The sequence below is a fragment of the Ostrea edulis genome, chromosome 8 (assembly GCF_947568905.1).
Source record: "Ostrea edulis chromosome 8, xbOstEdul1.1, whole genome shotgun sequence".
Lineage (NCBI taxonomy): Eukaryota > Metazoa > Mollusca > Bivalvia > Ostreida > Ostreidae > Ostrea > Ostrea edulis.
The window spans coordinates 38394399-38418416 of NC_079171.1; the positions used below are offsets into that span (position 1 = coordinate 38394399).

The window sequence follows — 24018 nt, forward strand, 5'->3', positions numbered from 1 at the left end:
TTCAGATTTGTAAATTAACTGTCTATAAAATCAACTGTGCATCAATTTTTCGATTTAAGGACATAGGACAATCAAAACTTTTTGCCGTGGAATTTTGTAACGATATTTGTAAAGGTTTAAATATTCAATAATTACCCCCCTCTCTCTCTCTCACTGATTTAGATTCAGGACCGTCTTCAATGAGCATTTTTTTAATTTGCCATTTATGATTCATGTTCACTTTACAAACCCTACGTTAGATTAATTAATAAATTTCTTAACTAAAGTATTATTCTAACCCCCTCATTTTAGATAAAATAAACATTTATTATAATAAAAATCGCATTTCATTCATAAATATAAAAGCATATTATTGCAGTGTCAAACCGCGCCGGCATGTCTGTCGCACGCCCATCACCCTTCACAAATACGATGCTTTTTTTTTAATTACTGGGGGCTTCAAGACAGGTAAGCCTCCCCCTTTTTCTTTTAATGCACCCCTCTCTACAATTTCTGGAACGTCACCACTGATTAAATATTATTGATTATTTGTAAAAAAAAAAAAAAAAAAAAAAAAAAAAAAAAAAAAAAAAAAAAAAATTAAAAAAAATTAAAAAAAAATTAAAAAAAAAACAAACAAACAAAACAAATTGAAGCAAACCGGATGAAATAGAACATATTTACAAGAGATTTATTGAAATTGATCAAATTAGCATATACTAATAATAACGAATAATTTCTTTCTTTAACCTTTGTGCACTATAGATCAATACATTGCACATTGAAGATAACTTGACTAAGCAACATACATGTATACTTTCTATGTTCAACACATACAAAATGTCCGTTTATTTATACACAATGCAGATTTTACACAACTTTCGCTTCATTTAAATGTCCGCAAAAGCAAGAGCACGAAGCGGTCCAGTAACGTACTCTTCCTCGTCGGAATCTTCTCCAGGTTCCACTGAAGTTTGTTGGACAGTTGATGGGGGGGGTGTTGCACTATATTCCCCTCTTCTGTTAGATTGACGATTTCTATGTGTCCTCTCCTAGGTCTTCGTAAACACTAGTTAATCCTAGCCACTACACGGTCCCTCCAAGCGGCCGTATTTTTTACTTCATGATAATAATGCACCACGTAGATTTCGATCGCCTTTTTCTTTCTTGCGTCTAAGTCCTTTTTCCCTTTCTGGCCACCACCGAACCAGTTGTATTCAGATCTCTGCCCAGTCAAGAACAAACCAGCAAACATCTTCTTCAAAAGCAAACAGGTAAAATGACCGGGGTTGTTGGCTTCGCTCTTTAAGGCAGATACAATGGTTTCCTCGATCCGCAAGTCTTCCGGGATTCTGTTTAAATCCTCTCCTGGTGGTGCCTGCTCCCTTATCTCAAGTCTGCAAGCTTCCTGATCTCCTCCTTTGATTAAGGTCTCAAGGCGCAGGAGTCTTCTGTTTGCTGCGTCCAACTTCGTATTTGCAAGGGACAAATCCTGCCTCAGAATATTTACAGTTGCTTGTACACCATTCAACTGAGCAGAAATAGTCTTCAAATAGTTGTTATCTCCGCTCATTGATGGTCCACCAGACAAAATTGGCGTTGATGATGCTGTTGAAGTATGAAAGGATGGTAATGCAAAGGAAAACGCATTCGATGGGATGGTGTGTCTTGCTGAGGTTACCTCCGTTGTGGTAATGGGTCTTCATAAGGGTGTTGTGGCCTGGGTAGGTGTCGTTTGCGGCACTGGATGCCTTGTGACGGAGATGACCGTTGCAATATCCTAAAAATATTAATAATACATGTTGAAAAACAATCCGTTTGTACTGCCCATGGTCAGTTTGACTAAAGACATGCACTAATTGAAAAAAAAATTGAAGAACATGTACTACGATTGAAAATCGATAAGTATACAATTATAAAATTCAAACTTCATAGTTGATATAGCGGTAAACAAGTATTTCTTTTATCAGCATAATGGTGTCCGAGTGAAAAATAGAAATATAAGTAGTAGCAAACTAGGGCTCCTGGAACAGACTCCACAGACTCAAGAATGTGAGGAATGTGTGACGTCACGCAGACTGACATACTCTGTGGAATGTGTGACGTTGAAGGTGTATTTTTAGAAAGATATGCTGACTACAACTACGGTAACTAAATGAACGTTAAGTACAGCGGAGAGTTGACCAGGTAACTATGCAGCAAAATGAGCGCTAAAATTCGTACAAGTAGCTAGACATGTATCGTAAAAGCATGCTGAACATTTAATGTGAATATATAAAAAGGGCATTAAAATTGATCCGAAATCAAAGTAATATTTTCAAAGTCTTATGCTGAAGATGACTGTTAAAGTCATGAAAGGGGACCTGTTGAAAATAGAAAATGTTAGTGCAGTAGGACATACAATGTATAGTGAATTGTTCAGCAGTTCGTTCCCACGGACTTTCACATCAGATTGGTACACAATTTCCCTGGTCAGATATATACTCAAAGCGATCATCTGTCAATGGAAGAAATCTTGCAGTTGAAAAAGATCGAGGAGTACTTGAGACGATCACATGTTACGAAGATCCTTTATTGAAAAGTTTTAAGGTTATATGTCTCTTAGCTTAATGGGACTTTGGTCGAGCTTGGAATCATTATCGTAAAATAGCACCTTATACTGACAGTTCGGAAAACAGAACAAAGTGGTTTGAACAATGTTTAGAATGTATTGGAGTTATGGGAATTAAATCCATCACATTTCCTTATAAATCGGATGTGGTTTGGGAGGTCAACATTGGACTTTTTATTTACGATTGATTAAGGAATTTGCCTACAAATATAAGGTGGAGGTTTTGATACTTGTGAAGTGAAAGCATGCGTATGGAAGGGGGATAGCACAGACTACCTCGAGCAATATATACCGTCCTGGAACGAGATTTTAAACAGATCATTGTTCTTGATAACGTGGAAGAAAATGTATGGTTTTATTCGGTTTTTAACAAGGGTAGCCATAGTCAAGATGGCTAATTATCAAAATTTAGAGGAGGAGAATTCCGTGCACTTTTGTAAATGTAAGAAACTGTACTTCACGAGAGGAGGAACCGTTCACGAGAGTAATTGTATCATGGGAATATGTGTAAAGGCGTGGGAAAAGATGAGAAAACTTCTTGATCGTGCTAACCATGTGTTCATGATGAACCTTTTTCGAGTTAAAGCTAAAATATGGGCAGTAGAAGACCACAAACTTGTACATAGATTATTGTGTCTGTTCTTATGCACACTACCATGGGTAATTACTGTGTTTATACTAGCTGCGTGTCAGCACAGGGGGCACATGTGTAATTATTGTTATAACACTAGCTGCATGTTAACACAGGAGACACATGTGTAATTATTGTTATAACACTAGCTGCGTGTTAACACAGGAGACACATGTGTAATTATTGTTATAACACTAGCTGCGTGTTAACACAGGGGGCACATGTGTAATTATTGTGTTTATACTATCTGCATGTTAACACAGGAAACACATGTGTAATTATTGTTATAACACTAGCTGCATGTTAACACAGGAGACACATGTGTAATTATTGTTATAACACTAGCTGCGTGTTAACACAGGAGACACATGTGTAATTATTGTTATAACACTAGCTGCGTGTTAACACAGGGGGCACATGTGTAATTATTGTTATAACACTAGCTGCGTGTTAACACAGGAGACACATGTGTAATTATTGTTATAACACTAGCTGCGTGTTAACACAGGAGACACATGTGTAATTATTGTTATAACACTAGCTGCGTGTTAACACAGGGGGCACATGTGTAATTATTGTGTTTATACTATCTGCATGTTAACACAGGAAACACATGTGTAATTATTGTTATAACACTAGCTGCATGTTAACACAGGGGACACATGCGTAATTATTGTTATAACACTAGCTGCGTGCTAACACAGGGGACATATGTGTGATTATTGTGTTTATACTAGCTGCATGTTAACACAGGGGTCACATGTGTAATTATTGTTATAACACTAGCTGCATGCTAACACATGGGACACACTAGTCCGATATATCTGACGTTTTTTCTGGCTTCTTTATGATTTTGATATTAACCGTGCCAGGAAAACGCCAGAACCGGCGCCATTACTATTGTACATTATTATTGTACTTTCTAATATAGATTTGATGGGTTCTTTCATCACATAAATAGCCTCATGAAAACATTTTAACAAACTGTCGAGCTTTGTTTTGAGTCACGTGACTAGGTCGCTCAAGTGAAATGGAAAATTTGATTGACCACAATTGTGTGCTTCTGTTATCGAATTCTGGAGTGATATTTTCTTTTAATCGATATTAGTAATTACAAGAAGCATCGTTTTATTGATTACTTATTAGTTTAACATTGAATTCGACTCCAAAGTATTTAAAATCGGTCCGAGAATGCCGCCCCCCAGTTGGAGGCGGCGGTTTTCCAGTTTACGTAATGGCGCCGGTTCTGACGTTTTCCTGGCACGGTAAATATCAAAATCATAAAAAAGCCAGGAAAACGTCAAATATTTCGGACTAAGGGTGACACATGTGTAATTATTGTGGTTTCACTAGCTACATGTCAGCACAGGAGGCACATGTGTAATTATTGTGGTTACACTACCTGCCTGCTGTTAACACAGGGGGTACATGTGTAATTATTGTGGTTACACTAGCTGTCTGTCGGCACATCAGTACTGGGTTACATGCGGAAGTTGAGCACTAACCAAAGTACCTAGCCATTTTGGGTGCTAATTCTGGAATTTTACTCACATTATTCGTAATTTTAAAATTAAATATTTATCTACTGTACATTGTGTATAGATATAGATCGAATTTTAATATATGCCAGTAGAGCCTTAAAAATGTGTGGTGAAAGGGTTGGGGGAATCAGAATCTGTCATTGAGAATGGTGATGGCAACAAACTAATGAATGGCTATAATCACAAAATGTGAATAATTCTGAGTTCGAAACAACTGTCTATGTCGTCAATCAACCCTGGTTTCCAGCTCACCTGAGACAAAGGCTCAAGTGTGTCCATTATCTCTTGTTGTCGCCGTTGTCAGCGTTTCACATTTTCAACTCCTCAATAACCAACAGAACAATTTCAATCAAACTTCCCTTCAAATTAGCCTTGGGTAAAAGGAATTCAGGTTTGTTCAAATGAAGCGCCATTTTCTCTTCAAGGGGAATATTTTAAAAAAAAAAAAAGAAGACAAAAATAGGGTGGAGTCATTTAAAAGTCTTTTCAAGAACTGCTGGGCCAGAAAGGTTGAAATTTACATAGAAGAATCCTAACATAGTGTAGATTCAAGTTTGTTAAAATCATGGTTACAGGGGTAGGGTGACACCAAAATAATTTTACGGAGAGGATATAATGGAAAAATCTTTAAAAAATTGCTTTAATTGTAAAGATCAACGGGGCTATAGTTAGTCATATCAATATGCAAGCATACTCAGGTAGTGCATATTCAAGACTGTCCAAATCATGATCCAAATCATGATTTATGCATGGATTTTGCACTGATATTTAAGTGAAACAACACAAGGTTGGTACAGTGTGTACCAAAACACCGTGTCGTTTACAAACTAATGGATTTCGGTGTGTCACACCATCGCACTTTGGCGTGTCAGACAATCGTACTTTGGCGCATGAGTGTGGACCATCGCACTTTGGCGTGTCATACCATCGGGGTTTGGCGCAGACCATCGGGGTTTGGCGTGACCATCGCACTTTGGAGTCCCATCGCACTTTGGAGTCTTACATATATGAATATATAACAAGGGATGACACGAAAATAGGATAGCGGTTGTAAACAAATCTCAAAATCACCTTCAATTAGTTCCAAGAAACAGATCGAATTTTCATACAAAAAGGTCGTTAAACATCTCGTAATACAAGTCCAACGTAGTCCGATCCTTTTAATTCAATGAGTTTTATAAACGAAAATAATTCAAGCAGTTTACATTGTCGTCGATCACACACAGGAAAAGATAACTCCTGCAATGAAACTAACGTGGTCTAATCCTTTTATGTTGGCTTTAATGAGTTTTATAGACTGTCATGTTGTACACTGCATTTAAAATCAGGCTGAAATAAAATATTACCTTCCAAAGCAAAAAATCTCGTTTTAAATACCATTTGCGTAAAACAAAAATTCTAGGTTTTTCTTTCTTGATATAAACACTCCCGAGAGTTTCCGAAAGCTGGAAATTAGTTTCATTGCAGGAGTTATCTATTCCTGTGCGTGATCCACGACAATACAGAGAGCTTGAATTATTTTCGTTTATAAAACTCATTAAAGGCCCGATTAAGATACAGTACGGTTTCTTCACGGATCACTGGATGTGGACGGAGCTCATCTATGGTCATTGTTATTTACCTGGCCAAGAGATCAGGGTGCTGTGTATACTTTTGATGTACACAGGAAGGATCTCAGGGCTGTCTGCAGTGTTTTTGTCGTCATAGTGATTGTATAATGGTTGTATCCCTATGGATAGATGACACAGAGTTTACACCACCCCTCTTTCTCTCTTTTACTCTGAGTCATTGGCTCAATGAATTTCTTTTATACAATGTAAATATAGAACTATCATAAATTGATAATATAAATTACTTCAATAAGTTACAAGTTTAAGATATCAATGGGCAAATTATTGTTTGATTTCTGATTGTTTAATATATGATACATGTATATAGAGGGGGGGGGGGGGTTACAATCATATTAAAATTGCGTTGTTCAGGGGTCTTTTTAAAAGCAATTGAATTACAAGAAAATAGTAGTTGTGGACAGGTCAATGCTATCAAAACTCTAGAATACATGGCTTCCTCAAAATCTAATGAATGTATGTAGGTAATGGCTGTTATTGTTATCAAAACACCTCTCTGGGGTAGATCCAGCTCCTGAGATCTATTGTTAAATGTTTGATTGACAGACGGCTAACAATTTGTGTGTGTTAACTTCAAGTTTTATAAACGAAAACAATTCAAGCTGTCTGCATTGTTGGATCTTTAAATTAAGTATGAAAGGATCGGACTATGTTGGACTTGTATTACGAGATGTTTAACACCCTTTGGATAGGAAGATTCGATCTGTTTCTTGGAACTAAGGTGATTTTGAGATTTGTTTACAACCGGTATCCTATTTTCGTGTCACCCCTTGTTCCCTTCTGCATACATGCAGTATGTATATAGTGTATATCACTGCAAAATGCGGTCATTTCATTAATTTAACAATCTTACAACATCATCAGTAATTTTTACAATAAAGGATCGAACTACATCGAACAACAGTGTGAATTGCTATAAAATATTTTCATTCTTTCATTTCATGAAAAATATTTCACAAGGAAATTCCCATCTTGAATACTAATATAGCAATATCATCCATTTGTAATTACTAAGAAAGGTGTCCCAATATTCTATTCCCTCCCTTACGTAGCAATTTCAGCAAATTATCGAAAAGTTGTCTTGATATGCTAGTAATACTATTAAAACTTGTATATCCATACAGCATCATTACAAGCCAAGGTTAGCCATTCTCAGTACTTTTAGTACTTTGATTTTTGTATAATGTATGTATTATGAGCGTCTAACTGGTTCACATGTAGTCGAGAAGAAAATAATGACATTGGTAAGTTTTGACATCGAATTCATGACGGCACACTTTCCAGACTAAATTCTTTATGCTAGTTCATGCCTAACACTAGAGACTAGTTAGATACATTGGTTGGAAAATAACACGTGATATGCTAATAAGACAGTTACGTGATTAATGGAGTTTTACGAAGAGGTTGACTTTTACAATCGACGGCTGACTTTTACAATTTAAAGGGATCGTCTCCAACTACAGAAATTGGACCGAAATAAATACATGTATATAGACTGCTTCCGTAAAAACACCAAAACGGACAATTATGTTTATTAATAGAGTATTGTAAACTCTTTAGCAACTCTTATATTCTCTCTACATTCGTTCGACACTTTCGTAATGCACTACTCATTTTGACCTAATTTAATTAAGTTAAATGAGAAGCTGAGAAATGTATAAAGGGACCCAGAAAATTGCCATCAAAGAAAACATTACTGTTTATCATAAGCGTACCACAGCGCACTCAATGTAATTCAGACGAACTCGAGTTATCCCATAATTTCTTAAAAGTTCTTTACATATTTTATCTTGGGTTTCTGCCCCCCCCACCCCCCACCCCCCGCGCGCAACAAAGCAACCCCCACTCACCCACTCTTACCTTTGGACGACAGCTGTGTACTAGACAGTGCTCGAGCTGGGCTTCGCCATTTTCGCCAATGGCGAATTTTTTTCAAAAATGGCGAAAAAAAAATTGAAAGTGGCGAAAATCCCTTTTTGCAATAAATTGTATTTTAAATCCTGTCAGTGACGCATTATAGCCTGTTTGTTTATGCAGTCAAAATCTGTTTATTCAGTCAACGCGTGCGACCGGAAATCTCGCGTCGCTCCAGTGCACACAGAGCTGGTCACAGCCTCAGGTAATTTATGGCTGCAAGTCGGTGATTATGTAATAAAGTACATCGGACAGCTGTTTACCCTGCTGTGGTCAATTGTTTAACATTTAAAGTCTTATTCATTTTCGTGTTATCATCTCCACATTAATGTCAATTCTTAACCAGAGAACCGACCCGTAATTAAATTGGCCGTATTATTGTGTATAATGTATATATGAATACATCAATTGTTTGTTTTTGCGGCCTAACTCGTTGATTACAAGATTTTGATTTTGATGTGTTTGATTTTAGTTCGAATATTTCATAAACAATGCGGTCGGTCACCATTGATATGGAAATAGCAATTTTAATAAATAATTTTCTTTGAAGTTCGGCGCGCAACAGTATAAAAATGCTAATCTCATAAGACTATGCACCCCATTCTATTTTGACACTAAACTTGTAGCTTCTGACCCTAGTCAATCTAAAATTAAAAACATAACTATGTTTGGCTTTACAGTCAACCACACCTGCTCAAACATCTGATTCTGTCCAAATTGCAAAATCTTCCATACAAAAACGGAAATTTAATAGGGAATGGTTGAGATACGACTCTAAATTGGGCTTGATGTTTTGTGACATCTGCATTTCGGGCAATGTACACAATGTTTTCACTGAGGGGTGTAGCATCATGAAGTTTATATTTATATGATTTATTATCTGAATTTTGATTTCCATAATAGAATTTATCAAACAAAAAAACTTCTTGTTATTTCAGAAAGAAGTGTTTAGGTATGGTAGCTGGATATGATTAAGTAATGTAACTGATTCAAAATGCTAAAATAAGTGTAATGAATAAAATAATATATAATATGATGGAAATAATTGTAAAGCATGTGATTATTTGTGCCGTACCGCTCCCCGAAAAAGTGGCGAAAGGGAATTCTGGTCCAGTGGGAGCACTGGTACTACTAGACCCAAAATTTGAAGAGGCTTGTTTATGTATTTATGTATACATTTTGTCATAGCTCCACCTAATTTAAAGAAAACGAACAATGCTACATGTACGTCTTTGTACACCTATCTTTTGTGTTGAAACTCTATCTAGGTCTAAATGTGAAAACAACCAACACTAGATGTGTATATTGTATACGTGTATATCAAGATACACGATAGAATCAACGATATTTGTGGTAAATCAGTTTTCCTTGATTTAGGGTCCCCCTTTTCCACAAATTTATGACACCCCAAGTTTGAATAACATACAGATACATGAAAGGTGAAGATAATCTCACAACTCCCACAAGGAAAATAAAGAGTTGGGCATACACCGACCCATGGACAAACCAGAGGTGGGATCAGGTGGACAGGAAGAGTAAGCATCCCCTGTCGACCGGCCATGAGCCCTATGTCTCGATCAGGTAAACGCATAAATACCTTGAAAAGCTTGACTTAAATAGCATGCTTGATCCCCAGCAGTTTGGGTTGTTGCATGATGTCTGATAATCTTCCTTTAGACAATATGTGAAGGCAACGGGAAGCATTTGTACCCATCGCGTGTGGACGAAAGTATGTTTTGCGTCTCACTGTGCTTAAGAGTTCTACTAAGGGAAAGAACTATTGGGCAACTAGGAAAATGTGTATTCTACACTGCAACAATCTTAATTAAATGGAATTGACATTGAATAGTCTAGGTGCCCGTGTATGCCTAACCCTTTATTTTGTATTGTTATAGGATTCATGAGATTGATCACTGTTCGTTATTTTCAACTTTTCATATAAATCAATTTAATCTTCTTTTTATTTTATTAATCCATGCTACTTCTGAATGAAGCTTTCAAAGACCATGCATAGAAAAATGTCCATGGTACATTTCTCGATATCAGCGGTTCCTCCTATAGAATGTACATTTCATTAGCCTATATATTTGACAGCTTTTGGAAACAGTTATATCAACAAGGTAGACAATGAAAGTAGTGCAAGAAATTGTGGGACGACATGAGATCCGCCACTTGATTCTCTTTCTCTCTCTGCTTCCATCTTCTCTCGCAATATCTCGAGGTCACATGACTCAAGCTTTGAATAAAACTTAAAAGTATCGACAGTATTTATCCATCTCATGGCCTGCGATTTCATTAATTCTGCCATGTCACCCTGCATACAAGGATGCCGCTTGAATTCCTTGACCGCTTCCTTGCATTCCTCCAGACAATGCGACAATGGAAGGCAATGAGAATCCACCTGTTGGTATAGCTTCGTCATACTGGGGTGAAACGGATTGTGGAACTCGTTAATATTACAATTTTTATAATTTTCAGTGTTGTACATTTGCATTTCGGATATATTTTTCCAGGTGGTGCAGAACGAATGCCTGACATTCGTGATCGGATGGAGTGTAAGAAAACCGAAGCACATCTCGTCGGAAGTTGCATCGCCTTTAAAAGTAGTTACGGATTTCGAGGAGGACTTGAACACGCATTTCGTTCTGATTTCGTCGCCTGGTAACACCTGTATCGCAGTACTGTACCTGTGTGTGTAAGTAAAACAAATATAAATCGTGGTATGTTCTGATTAACCAAAACAATTCATGAAATGAATTAAACGTGTGTGATTCACAAGGTTACAAATAAAAAACCACGTGTGTTACGACAATGTCCCAAAGAAAAGCAAAGTGCTACCATTGGACACTTGTTTATCCTACGTCAAGCGGAAATGCGGACCTTTGATTGCCTTTTGTTACGTCATGCGACTTTCTATAAAAAGACCCAAATTAACGGTCTACCATGCACAAGTCTCGTATGACGTCACAATGTATTTGTGTATACTGTATACACAATACGTGTGGACACTGTACAAAATGTGTAGTCTATTGTTGTATAAACACTGTACACAATAGGTTCTGTATACACTGTACACAATATGTTCTGTAGTCTGTGTACACAATATGTTCTGTAGACAGTGTACATAATATGTTCTGTATACAGAATGCAGAATATGTTATATAAACAGTATAGAGAAAGAAAGATATTGATTGATTGGTTGATTTATTCATTGTATCTTGTTTAACGATTTCTCACTTATATGGAGACGTCACCATTACCGGTGAAGGGCTGTAAATTTCAGGCCTATGTTTGACGCTTAGGGGGGGGGTCTTTAACGCGCCAATGTGGACAAAATACATCCACGAATTTCTCCATGCAGAAAGAGACACTGTTTCTGACTGATTATTGACTTCAGTATATCAAATGTAAAGCTCCTGAGTGCAGGAACTTTTCCATACGAGTGCAGGGTTTGACATTTATTTTTTTGAGCACTAGACCAGTCGGGCTACTTCAAATGATTTTTACTAGACCTGACTTTATATCCACTAGCCCTGACCAACTTTCCAGAAAAAAACCTGATAGTTTCTCCGTATTTAAATACTTCATTTAAATGACAAACGTTAAGTTTGAACCAAAACGTATTTAATTGTCTCAAAAATATCTTAAGTCTCGTCATTCAATTTGATTTTCAAACACGTTTTCTGTTTCTTTAAATTCTACCCGGCACGGATATTCTTTAGTCTATTTAGTATAAAATGACCTCAACCGCCATTTTATATTTCATAAGCCCTGCTTTGTTTCTTCCTAACCTTTTCTTTTTTCTCCTGGGACGTCTTTCCTGAGGACGAGACGTCGTATTTAAATATAGACATTCCCGCACATATGTCAACACCGATAAATAGCTGTTTACGATGTAATTTATTCACTTGATAAACACTTTATTATAGTCAATTCAAATAAACTGTTTAAAATTAACATCGAGTAGATGTCGTAAAACTTCACTTCCGACCGCGACTTATTTGTAAGAACTAAAATTAGAGATTATTCCATCACACGGTTCAAAATTGCTTGCAAACTCTTACAGTTATTTTCTTTTAGTTAAGAATAAAATATCTTACGGTTTAAAGTAAAGTTTCTAGTTTATTTTTTTAACACGACCAGTCGGACTAGTAAATCGACATTTTACCCGACCGGACCTATCATTTAGTAGACTCGGTCGGTCGGACGTGCCTTAGTGTCCAACCCTGGAGTGACAAAATTCTCAAGAGGTACGTTAAACCTCAGTGTACAGTGTACACACAACCAACAACCTCAGTACCTGTATGTTGTCCACGTGTTTTGTTGTAACGACATATAATTAACAAAAATAACAATTGAACTTGCTATGTAAGTTCAACGTGATCTATTTCTTACTCTATAAATCTTGGTCGATCGTAGCTGTAGTCAGGCTCGTCTGTGAGGGTGTTAACCTTGACCCCATTTCTATACTGAATGATGGATTCTTCTCGACCTACAATATTAACCCATTTCTTTAAGATGTACCGGTTTGACATGTGAAAGATCAATGCATTATATATCATGTACATTATATATATATATATATATATATATATATATATATATATATATATATATATTATATGGAACGGCTGACTTCATGGCTATAAACTGAGAGAAGGATATGACATTCATATGATATTTTTTTTTTCAATATTCAATACAATTCATGCTGACATTGCAATGTCATACAATCACTCAATAATATATGTGTAATTTACTACAATACAAAGTAAAAATAAATGTAAGTATATTCTCAGTTTATTGTCATGGAACATTGTGAGTATGTATATATAAATATCTGTAAATGTTAATAACCCGAACCTTTACAATGCCACGCCTTTCTGCAAACCATGCGCAAAATTATTTTTCACATGTACACATACCTAAATAGTGCATGTGGTTGAAGCCCCGCGTCACATAAACGGGACCAGAAAGGGCCAGTTTGGTGTCCTGTGCAGTGCACACGGAGTGAAATTCAGCGTGCTCTTTTCTCGGCGGGATCTCTAGGTAATTTTGGCCTATTACCATGATTGTGGCGTCGTTAGGGCGTCGGTTCGGAGTATAGAACAGCGTCATTCCAGAACTGTCCACGTAATCAGAACGTCGCTCGTAGTTGTTCCAGTGAAACTGCAAAAAAGATTGGAATCATTTTATATTACTTCCTTTACATTCTTTCAAAGCTTAGGTGAAGTTTATAAAGTTTGCGCTGAATGTCTGTTTATGTGTATTATACTGTTTTGTGTCCCTTTTGAGAATTTTTCACTAATACATATCAACGTCAATAGCTTAGGATGAAGTGACAGTTTGATCTAAACATAAAGTTTACGGTTTACTGAACGTTCTTTATCACAGAAACCCCAACTGTTGCACAGACGCTCCGCTCCGTTTTATGGTGATATCCGAAAAACACCGGTGATTTTCGATTGTACTGATGTGAGCTTGAAAAAGAAACAGTCAATACCTAATTTAATCGGTAATTCAACATAGCGCCGCCATCGAGAATGAAACTTGGGACTTTCCTCATCGCGAATCGAGCGTCTATCCATGTGGTTTCCACGAGAGTTGCAGAATTAGTGGCGGATCCAGAGAAAAATTACTTTATTACACCTCTTCTGTTTGTGATATTGGGAAATATTGGCGGTATTTCACTAGTAGATGTTTCAGTATCAGTGACGGATCCAGAGGAAGAATTTCATTACGTCACTTCCGCTGGTGACTTGGTGGTCTGAAATACCCTCCTTTCTCTTTGAGCGGAAAATATATCGGTTTACGTTGCACCTCCCTTCCGCCCCATCCCCAGTACGATTTCCTGTGATGCGTTTTATTTTAAATGGACCTATTATGAAGAATAGCCAAGACTTTACAATCCATCAACAAGATTAGATTCATTTAACATCGGTCACTTATTTTCAAATTTAATGTCTCAATTGCAAATAAAAAAAAATCTAAATGAATACATGATTTTCACAAACGGGGGAAACTCTTTCCCCTTTTCTTTCTCTTGTCAACGCCTTTTCGATTTTTAGCTTAATTAAAGGTGTGGAATCACATATCTGGACCTATCCATGACGTTAAAGACCGTGGCAGCGAGGGTTTCTTATGGTAACAACTCTTACCGTGACAGAGGCCAACCGATGTTAAAGTTATATCCAAAAGATCAGTGACTGACCTCTGATGCCGGATACTTGGTAACGAAACAATACATGTAACTACCTAATTTAAAAATCTGACAGCGCCAGGACCTCCTGGTTGTGAAACGTGCATCATAGCCGCAGGGCTGTTATAACCGACCGTGGGCTAATGAACTAAATGTCTAGCTCCGAACAAGAAATAATCCTCATTATCAATAAAACTATGGGTTATTCACCTGCATCATGGCGTATTTAAACCCTTGTTGACCAATCCTGAAACCAACGTCTTTATGCACACACTCCCCTTGAGACCCTACAGCCCACGTGCCGATGATGGTACGGCATTTTGATGATCCCATACCGCAACGAGTAGGGTGTGTTTCAGTTTGGTTGACTATAAAGGAAATGATTCATAAAACATACTTACATCTGATCAAATCAATTTTCTTTTTACTATAAACTTTCATATCCAGGTATACTGGACTGAGTGGACGTTAACAGTTGAGACAAGTAAGATGTAGGGCGGAGTCAGCAAGAGCAGCGCCCCCTGTTGACTTGTCACACCCAAACATAAGTCAGGATTTCGCTAATTTTATTCTCGTCACAACGATTTAGTTTGTCAATAAAACCTGTCATTTGATCGAATGCTGTCTGTCGTGTTTCAGACCGATTATTAGGCCGTTCTTAGCACACCGATTCTAGCTGCGGATTACTCCGTTCAACTGAAAAAGGTATAGGGCTCACGATGGGTGTGCCCAGTCGACAAGGGATGGCTACCCATCTTAGGCACCTGCTCCCATATTTGGTATATTTAGGGGTCCGTGCTTGCCAAACTCTATTTGTATTCCTTATAGGAGTTATGGGATTGATCGCTGTTTGTTATCTTCACCTTTTCTTTATATCTTGATCAAGTAAGGGGAACAATCCGTAATCAAAAAGTATCAATACAACGATCTACGAATTGGTAAATCCAATACGCCAGATATCATTCGACCTATCACCAGGTTAATTGTATTTGTAAATAAGATCATTATGATGTCAAAGAATTTGCTAAATGCTTATTTTAAACCAGATTGCTGAAACCCCTGCAACATCAACGTCTTTGTCAGTAGCCTGTCTTGGTGTGAGAGTTGATTATAAGCGTATTTCATTGATGGAATAACCTTGAGAGTTTTCAGCTGGATATCATTGAGTAACAGAGATAAATCTGATCTGGACATCAAAGGAAGAAAACACAATCTCCCAAAGTAATTCCAATACCACAATGACATTTCAATTGTTTATTGTGATTTCAAAATAGAAGTCTCATCCAATGCAGGATCAGGACTTATCGGAATAGTTAGAGATTCTCTCACGAACCCCTTAATGTACAGTCGATGTTAACAGATACGTTTTGCGAGTACCAGGTTAATCTTTAACGAGTGCTTTTCATTAACGGAAAATTTGTTGAGATGACTAATCCGGGCTGCAGTGAAGATCTCCTAGGTTTAAACTTGAATCATATTGACCTGAGTAGGGCTTTCATAGAAATACGCATTAACCATTATTTCCTATTGTAGAGCAAATCAATTCAAGGTTTTGTATGTCTTTGATCAAATTATAAGCATTGCATATTGAGGTGGTTCAATTGATTGGGTTACATCATATAGTGGAGTTCCTCTGATCCACCCACTCTAAGCACCGGCTTGCACCGTTATTTCTTAAATAGATTTGCAATAATGTACTTATTCATTCCACTACAATGAAAAAGATAAGATCCTGACCATAATTATCATTTAATCATGATCATTATTATTATTTTATCAAGATTATTTTTCGTATTATGTCTCACCTGATTCGTCACATCCGTACAGAAGGATGTGGTGCATTATGTATTCGTTGTCAATGTATGGCTGGGTGGCAATCATGTGGTAGTCGCCATCTTGAGGAAGTTCAAAGGTCATACAGAAGTAGTTAGTTTCCAGATTGGGTACGGCAGTTTCAGGATACCGCAGGGTAATGTTCTTCACATCTGTATAAAGACCACATATATTCTTACGTTCATAAGATTATTCTTTAACAGATTATGGAGTTAAATTTACTTCTGGTAGGCAAATTATCATTGTAATACTGACCTGGTGCATTGATACTGTCACATTGGAAATCTTCAATTTCACACTGTACCCAGGCGTTCTTTTGCCTACAGAGGGCGCTATCGTAAGGTTCACATACACCTCAAATCAAAAACAATCACTTAATGTTCATTAACCAGATATCAATGATTAGAGACAGTTACATATTTCATTACGCAAAATTAAACAAGGAAGACACTTAAAGAAACAGTTCAGGCGAATAATGACACCATCCCACCCCCACCCCCTTATTTATATCTAACGAAATTGGTGTAATTTGTAATACCAGGATGCGAAAAAGCGTTTTTATCCGGAATGGCATTTTCTCTCCACACACAATCCGGATCCCCCAGTTCTTCTCCATTAGTTTTACTGTCACCATCTGAATCCTTCATACATAACTCACGAGTCCAGATCTAAAAAAAGAAACCATTGAACTAGCAGTGAACGAGCACGCAGAACTGTGTACGTGGGCTTTTAGTATCTCTATGACAAATAAATGGCGCAAAAATCGGTGCAAAGTACGGTCATCAGTACACCTGTATGTACATGTACAACCAGAAAAGCATTTCATACTGCGCGTGAAGGGTGCCATTATACAAGTGTATATAGCATTTAATACCTACATACTTCCTGTGAGTGACGTGTGCCGTAATCTGTAAAGTATTAATTACTACCTGATTGTTATATGTGACGGGTGGTTTTTATACACCCTGTTTCACACGTGCTATATGTATAGCACTTAATGCCTACATACTTCCTGTGTGTGACGCTTATGATTTGCATACTTCCTGAGTATGTTTTACATACTTCTTGTGTGTGACGCGTATGATTTACATGCTTCTTGTGTGTGACGTCAGACGGCTGTCGACCTAAGTACAGGTTATATTTGAAAATTGGATTAATATAACGACCATGTGATTGCGAACAGCTGGTTTGAAACGAGTCGTTCTCATTAATCTTTTAAAGATATAAAATCTAACGATGGGCAACCACTGTACACAATGAACCAAACGTAACGACAAAAAGCGCCAATATATTGTAAATCATTTGTAAAATTCATCATGACGTCATAATTTAGCGTTGATAAAACAATACAAGACAATTTTGATAGTATATTGTTTTGAGGATAAGTAAATGTAAATACTTGCACACGTAATTATATATATAATTTAAATTAAGGTTTATATCTTAGAATAAACATTTTTTTCTTTAATTTCATGTTTTATCGTTGATGTGACTGTTAAATTTATCAATAGAAAACCCAGCAAATTTCGGAATTAGTATTGTTAGCGCAATTTTAAATGTGCTCCCTGAAAATTTAAGCTCACACTCGATCTAGCCGCAATAACATATTCCAAGATATGAGTGATAAAAGAGAGGGAAAAAAAGGATTGACGCTTCAGGAAATATTTTGAATGCACAATATGTTTAATCGATTTAATGCTTTTTTAATGCATATTCAATATGTGAGATTTGCAACCCCCTTCTGACTAAAAAGTTTTTCCTAGAGGAGTCTGATTATTGACTATGAAGCACTGATATCAAATGTAAGTCCTGAATAAATAACGTGTTTCCTTTTGAAGTCTAAATTGATTGTTTTATTTAGACTCTCTCTCTCTCTCTCTCTCTCTCTCTATATATATATATATATATATATTAGAAGTTGATTCGGCACAGTTGTCAATAAATATTAAAAATCAGAATGACACATTCCATAAAAAACAATCATATATATATATATATAGAGAGAGAGAGAGAGAGAGAGAGAGAGAGAGAGTCCAAATATAGCTCACCGCGGGTGTGACTGGTCAACAGAGGATACATACTTACTCCTCCTAGGCAACTGACCCCACCTCTTTTGTGTAACGAATCAAAATTTGCAGACGAATTCCATTATATATTAGAATGCAGTGCTTTGTCAAATATTAGAAAGGAATACCTACACAGAAGGTATTACACAAGACCTAATACTGTTAAATTTCATGAAATTATGTCAACCAGTAAGGTTAAAACACTTAAAAAACTCTGTATGTTTATCTCAAAAATCTATGAGTTATTCTGTCCTCCTTAATATATTTTGTAAATACTTTTTCAATAGAGGTATATTGTATATTTGTACATACTCTGACCTTATTCTTACTCAAATGTATGTTTATTTAATGCACCTCCTGTACCATGTATAATGTGGCTTGAGTGAATAAAATGACCTTGAACTTGGTGTGTCCAGGAATCTGTGTTAGTACTACTCTTGTTTAGATATCATTTGTAGAATTTGTTAAATTAATCACTGTTCGTTATTTCCACTTGTTCATTAAAATCAAATTCTGTTCATGTTGGAGATATTTTTGTGATATTAATAAATTTAATTGTACTTTTAGGAAATTTTTAAAGGTAAGTGTTCTAAACGTCCTGAATTTTTACCTATCGTCCAGTTTTGTGATGTATTTAAATTGTCGGTGGAAACGCAAGTTACAAAGATGACAAAAGCGCTTCAAACTAAATAAAAGATGGCATTTAAAAGACTTTCTATTCATAACGAAGGAAGAGGACGGCTAGTTGTATCGTGCAAACAACCACACGGACTTCATTTCATTTAGCTCTCAAAAAAGTGAACCTGTAGAACTGCTACAGGGATTGGGAGTAGGGGAAAAAATTCACGGGATGAGCGAAGGTATGTGCCTTATGCAATACACAATTTCGCAAGACTGGGTGGAATTTCCGTAAACAATGGTGATAACCTATAGCGTTATGATTAGTTAATAAATTCATAGAGTCTTACTACATTTGGTAATATGTCGTAAGAAATGTTGCCACATGTCTTATCCGGATTGTAATATTTCAGTGTTGAAATGTATAGATCTTGCAACATGTATTTCCCGAATAATAATAATATATAGATATTGCCAAATGTATTATCCAAATTGTAATATTGAATACTGAATTAATATATGTTGCCAAATGCATTATCCAGCCTGAATGAATCTCCAGAGAGTAATTCAAAAATACTTCTTTACTTACATAACTCAGAATGTGATACATAAATATCATTTAGAGTGTAATTTATCAATGTTATGAAATACATCATCTAGATTATGCAATATAAATGTTGCCAATCATCTTATTGCAGAGTTGTTTTCTATCTCAAATTGACATCAGTTGTACCAGTTTACAAAACAATCACGGGAACCAGTTTGCAAACAGAAGCACGAGACCAATGATACTTTTTAATCCATGCATATCTGATGTTTCTTTACAAAGGACATATTAGAATAAAATGATATTCGTCCTCTATTTCGTTCAAATTACAAAATTCACACAACCGATCTTGTCTTGCTGTGCCATTATCATATCTACTTTATTCTATTCTAAGCATCCCGTAGGGGATTCGGGTTAGAATAGGTCCTCGGTATTCCTTGCTTGTTGTAAGAGGCGACTAAATGGGGCGGTCCTTCGGATGAGACCGCAAAAACCGAGGCCCCGTGTCACAACAAGTGTGGCACGATAAAGATAAAAGACTAATATATTTTTCCGTATTAGATTTTGTCAGGTAAAACTGAACGCAAATATTATCAATAAGGTGTTTATGAAGAATGCATTTAGATGAATTCTCAATCAAGTGACCACGTGATTGCATGAAGTTGTTTCAGATATTTCAAATAAAGAGTAACCATCCCCTGCCATTTAGAGTTTGCCAATTATATTATCCAGAGCACGATGCACAATTTTGCAATTGAGTCTTACTTTTTTCCGATCAACTAAAACTTTCTGAATATGAACTTATGCAGAATTTTCTCATCGGTACAAACCTCGTGTGTCCACGATTCCTACTGTTTTGCATGCATATAACAAATCCAATGGAAAGATGATACCGTTTAGAAAATCCAAATAGAAGATATCCCAATATATTCTCTAAATAAATCAAATAATTACCTTTCCAGCGGCGTCAAAGTCCTCGCCAAAAGGATTCCTAGATCCGCCCCCAAGTTCGTTCCTGTGACCTACCCCGTGCCAGAGATAATTCGGTTTACAGGGGTGCGGAACGGAATCGCCATTGGGAATTTTTGTTTGTAAAAACTTGAAACCCAAGGAACTCGTAAACAGCAGACAGCAACATAGATATATTCTGAAATATCATGGTTTGAATAAGTACAGATGTCTCTAGGGGAAATAAAACTGTATACAAAGGGAAAGAAAAGGTCTAAAAGAAATTTTAAATCAAAGGCGACAAAATAATACAATGTCATTATTTATGGATGAGTCGCTCTCAATCTTTGCGATAAAATCTGTCTGCGTGTAAAGTAATAACAGTTCAAACTAAACCAATGATATAGAAATGTTTCACATTCCACAGTTAATATAAATGAACAATTTTGCGAACTTACCCACGGAGCATCCTAAAGCAAAGTGGGTTTAAAGGTCCTCCACACTAGTTATATATGTATATTATTTGGGGTTCACTGATCACATACAGGGTAAGATTACAAAAAAGCCCATTGGTTAGAACGTTTTAATGGGAATTTGAGAAGTGAGAATCACGGGATATTTTTTTTCCAGAGATAGTCTTAATGGCAGAGATCCCGTAATATGGTGGGTTTAAAAAACAAACAAACCAGAAACATATTTTCGTTTGTTCTCAATTAATACAATAATGTAATGATTTAATACCAAAGAAAATGTTTGTCACTTTCTTATTATGCAAAACGTTGTCGTGAAAACGCTCAAAATAGTTTTTGAAGTTTTAAGGTGTTCCCCTTGCTTTATTTAAGGATGATTTTAAATACGGTGGAATTTAGTATCATAGATATGAGATTTGTCTTGTCTCAAAATATCCTTGATTTTTGTTTAAGAGTTTTAATGAGGTGCAATTTAGTATCATAGATATGAGATTTTTCCTGTCTCAAAATATCTGAGATTTGGAGTAATGTCATTTTTTAGGGGAAGCGCTCTTTTAATTAGAATGCGGAAATTAAAAAGAAAAACTGGGGGACGCAATGCTCGTTACATGTATTTAGCAACAGCGTTCCAAAGGAGACCTCTTTGCACTTGCAAAATTGACTCAAGATTTCTTCATCTAAACTTTTAAAGATGTCTGTTGTTGTCAAGAAAAACGTAAGCAACACAAATCAATCATTACATAGAATAGCTACATAACCATGTCTTCTAACTCTAGAAATAAAAATGTATCATATCAGTAATCATCTTCACAAGTCAAAGGTTATTGATTTATTACCTCGCACTAACGAGTTAACGAATCAATAACCCTTGACTTGTGAAGATGATCAGTAATGGAAATAAATAATGACCATTTTGCACTTGATATACGAAAAAGTCCATGATATGAAAGAGAGTTTAAAAGGACATGTTAAAAGTAATTTTAATTTCTAAAATTTCACATAATTTTCAAAGCCTTGTCTTAAGATTTAAAATTTAAAAAGTAGCTAACAAAGTGTGGGTTAGAGATCAAAGAACCTCCCCACTTTAGCTTGTGGTCCCTTTTTACCACCCTTCTTTCCAAAGAAATTTTTTTATCTATTATACTTTTTGGTAAGTATTAAACAGTAGCCCAGTAGCTACGTACTTCGTTACTAGCTTGAAAATACGGATGTATATTTAATTGCTGTTATAAAATTTAGAAATTCATTTCAAAATTAAGGATTATCTCCCTCACGCATAGCTCTTATCCTTAGACGAATTTGACACCACTTTTTTGGCACACTGTTTTTCCCTATAATAGCTCTAAAACTTCATTGTTATTTCGGATTTCAAACATTTCGTTGAGCATCACTCACGAGACATTATTTGTCGAAATGCGCATCTGGTGCATCAAAATTGGTACCATATAAGTTTTTAAATTAAACACTGATGTATCTTCACTCTTCAGTAAGTTTATAATCCTTTTCCCCTGGGATATTGCAAGATAAGGGTAGAAAACAAAGTTTTGAATGGGTCTCCTCAATGTGAACACTCTAGAATGACTACCCAACTTGACACGACTTCCTTTATTCACGACTGTTGCCAGTTCCACATAGTTCTCCATTACTTGTTGACTACAAGTGAACAATATCCATTGAAGACCTTAACAGCCATATGCGATGTAAGTACACCGTGGACTCAGTTCTGATAATGTCTATTCGGTAACTTTTGTTAGTTTGTCTATTGACTGAACCCACAATTCGGAAACTATTGTATTTTTATTCCAGTAAGATGAGTTATTTCGAAATTCCTAAAACTTAAATTAATCAATACACGTAAATAAAGCTGATGTATACAGATTTCAGCTTAATGGGTAGTTTACTTATTTTAATCACATCATAATCCCTCCACCCCAGAGTAGAAGCGCGTGATGCCCCCAGTCGTATTGAACTGATATACTTCAAAATGCCTTGTATATGCTGCGGAAACCTTTTTTAAGTAGATGGCAGCATAAATCAAGAAGGAATCAGTCCATTCAGAGATTGAAGCAAGGTTTTTTGTCTTTAGATTTGTCTTTAAATTTGATTTGACCATCTTCAAACACAAGAAGTTGTTGGGTTTCAGCTGCAGGATCTAAATGCAATAGCTTGGCAAGATCTATATATTCATTATTCCATATTTTTTTCCTGTAATGACAGTGGAATGTTAGCCCCAAGATCTGCCGTGATACTAACAAGAGGGTTTACATGCGTACTGTTTGGTGTGGTACATTTTCAGTAGCTATAACCACTGCAGGCCTAGCGTTTCCTTGAAGATAAACATCTGGTGTGATGGTGGGCTGCGTGGTGTGTAATGCAATGACCCCGGGTGCATCTTGATGTATGTCAGCATTTAAAGTGGATTGGCTGGATTGATGCTGATGTGTAGGACATGCACTCGTCAGTGAGGAATTGCGAGGTTGTGACAGGCGAGCTACAGGGACTTATGCCCGAGACGGTGGTTTGGCATAAGGTGATCTGGTTTTAAAGCACCTAGTAGATCCCGCTCTTAACATTCCCGTACTCATCTTAGCCGATTTAATTGGATTTTTTCTTGATCGCCTGGAATTCGTCTGCACTTGCCCGAGGCTGAAAATGAAAAGGCCGAGAGCGCATGCTCGCGTTAGAACTATTTATGGACTATGTCTGGTGTCAAGAAAAGGACAGCAAAATTCCGGAAAAATTGAATTGCACTTCAAAATATTCAAGAATATCAAATTCGTCATTTTCAATAACTGAATTTATCTTAAAGGGATAATTTTGATTATCTCTATTGAATTCTACAGATTCGGTGTAATGCGGTATATTTATTCCCTATGATAAATGTAAGATATCTGACTTTATCTTAATATAATGTGATAATTTATTTATGTTAATACTGTATAACTGATATGTTGTTATATGTTTTGTAGGTTGTGTATATTATATATTCATCTTCAAAGATCACAAATATAGAACCCAACAAAAATCTACCAC

The 24018-nt window shown here is 36.3% G+C and overlaps 2 protein-coding genes across 2 annotated transcripts; both read right to left on the bottom strand.

Moving 5' to 3' along the window:
• Window positions 1-644: 644 nt before the first annotated feature.
• Window positions 645-3408, bottom strand: LOC125661000 (uncharacterized). The gene is made up of 2 exons (XM_048892823.2): window positions 2381-3408; window positions 645-1759 (listed from the first exon to the last, which is right to left on the bottom strand). The coding sequence occupies exon 2, from the start codon at window positions 1550-1552 to the stop codon at window positions 1049-1051; it is 504 nt and encodes a 167-aa protein (XP_048748780.2). The 5' UTR covers window positions 1553-1759; window positions 2381-3408; the 3' UTR covers window positions 645-1048.
• Window positions 3409-10247: 6839 nt separating this feature from the next.
• On the bottom strand, window positions 10248-21112 carry LOC125660999 (tyramine beta-hydroxylase-like). Its single transcript, XM_048892822.2, has 9 exons — window positions 20974-21112; window positions 20522-20714; window positions 16875-17004; window positions 16592-16690; window positions 16309-16488; window positions 14714-14871; window positions 13230-13473; window positions 12700-12796; window positions 10248-10991 (listed from the first exon to the last, which is right to left on the bottom strand). Exons 1-9 carry the CDS (start codon window positions 20982-20984, stop codon window positions 10412-10414), a joined length of 1692 nt encoding a protein of 563 aa, XP_048748779.1. The 5' UTR covers window positions 20985-21112; the 3' UTR covers window positions 10248-10411.
• Between the last annotated feature and the right edge of the window lie 2906 nt (window positions 21113-24018).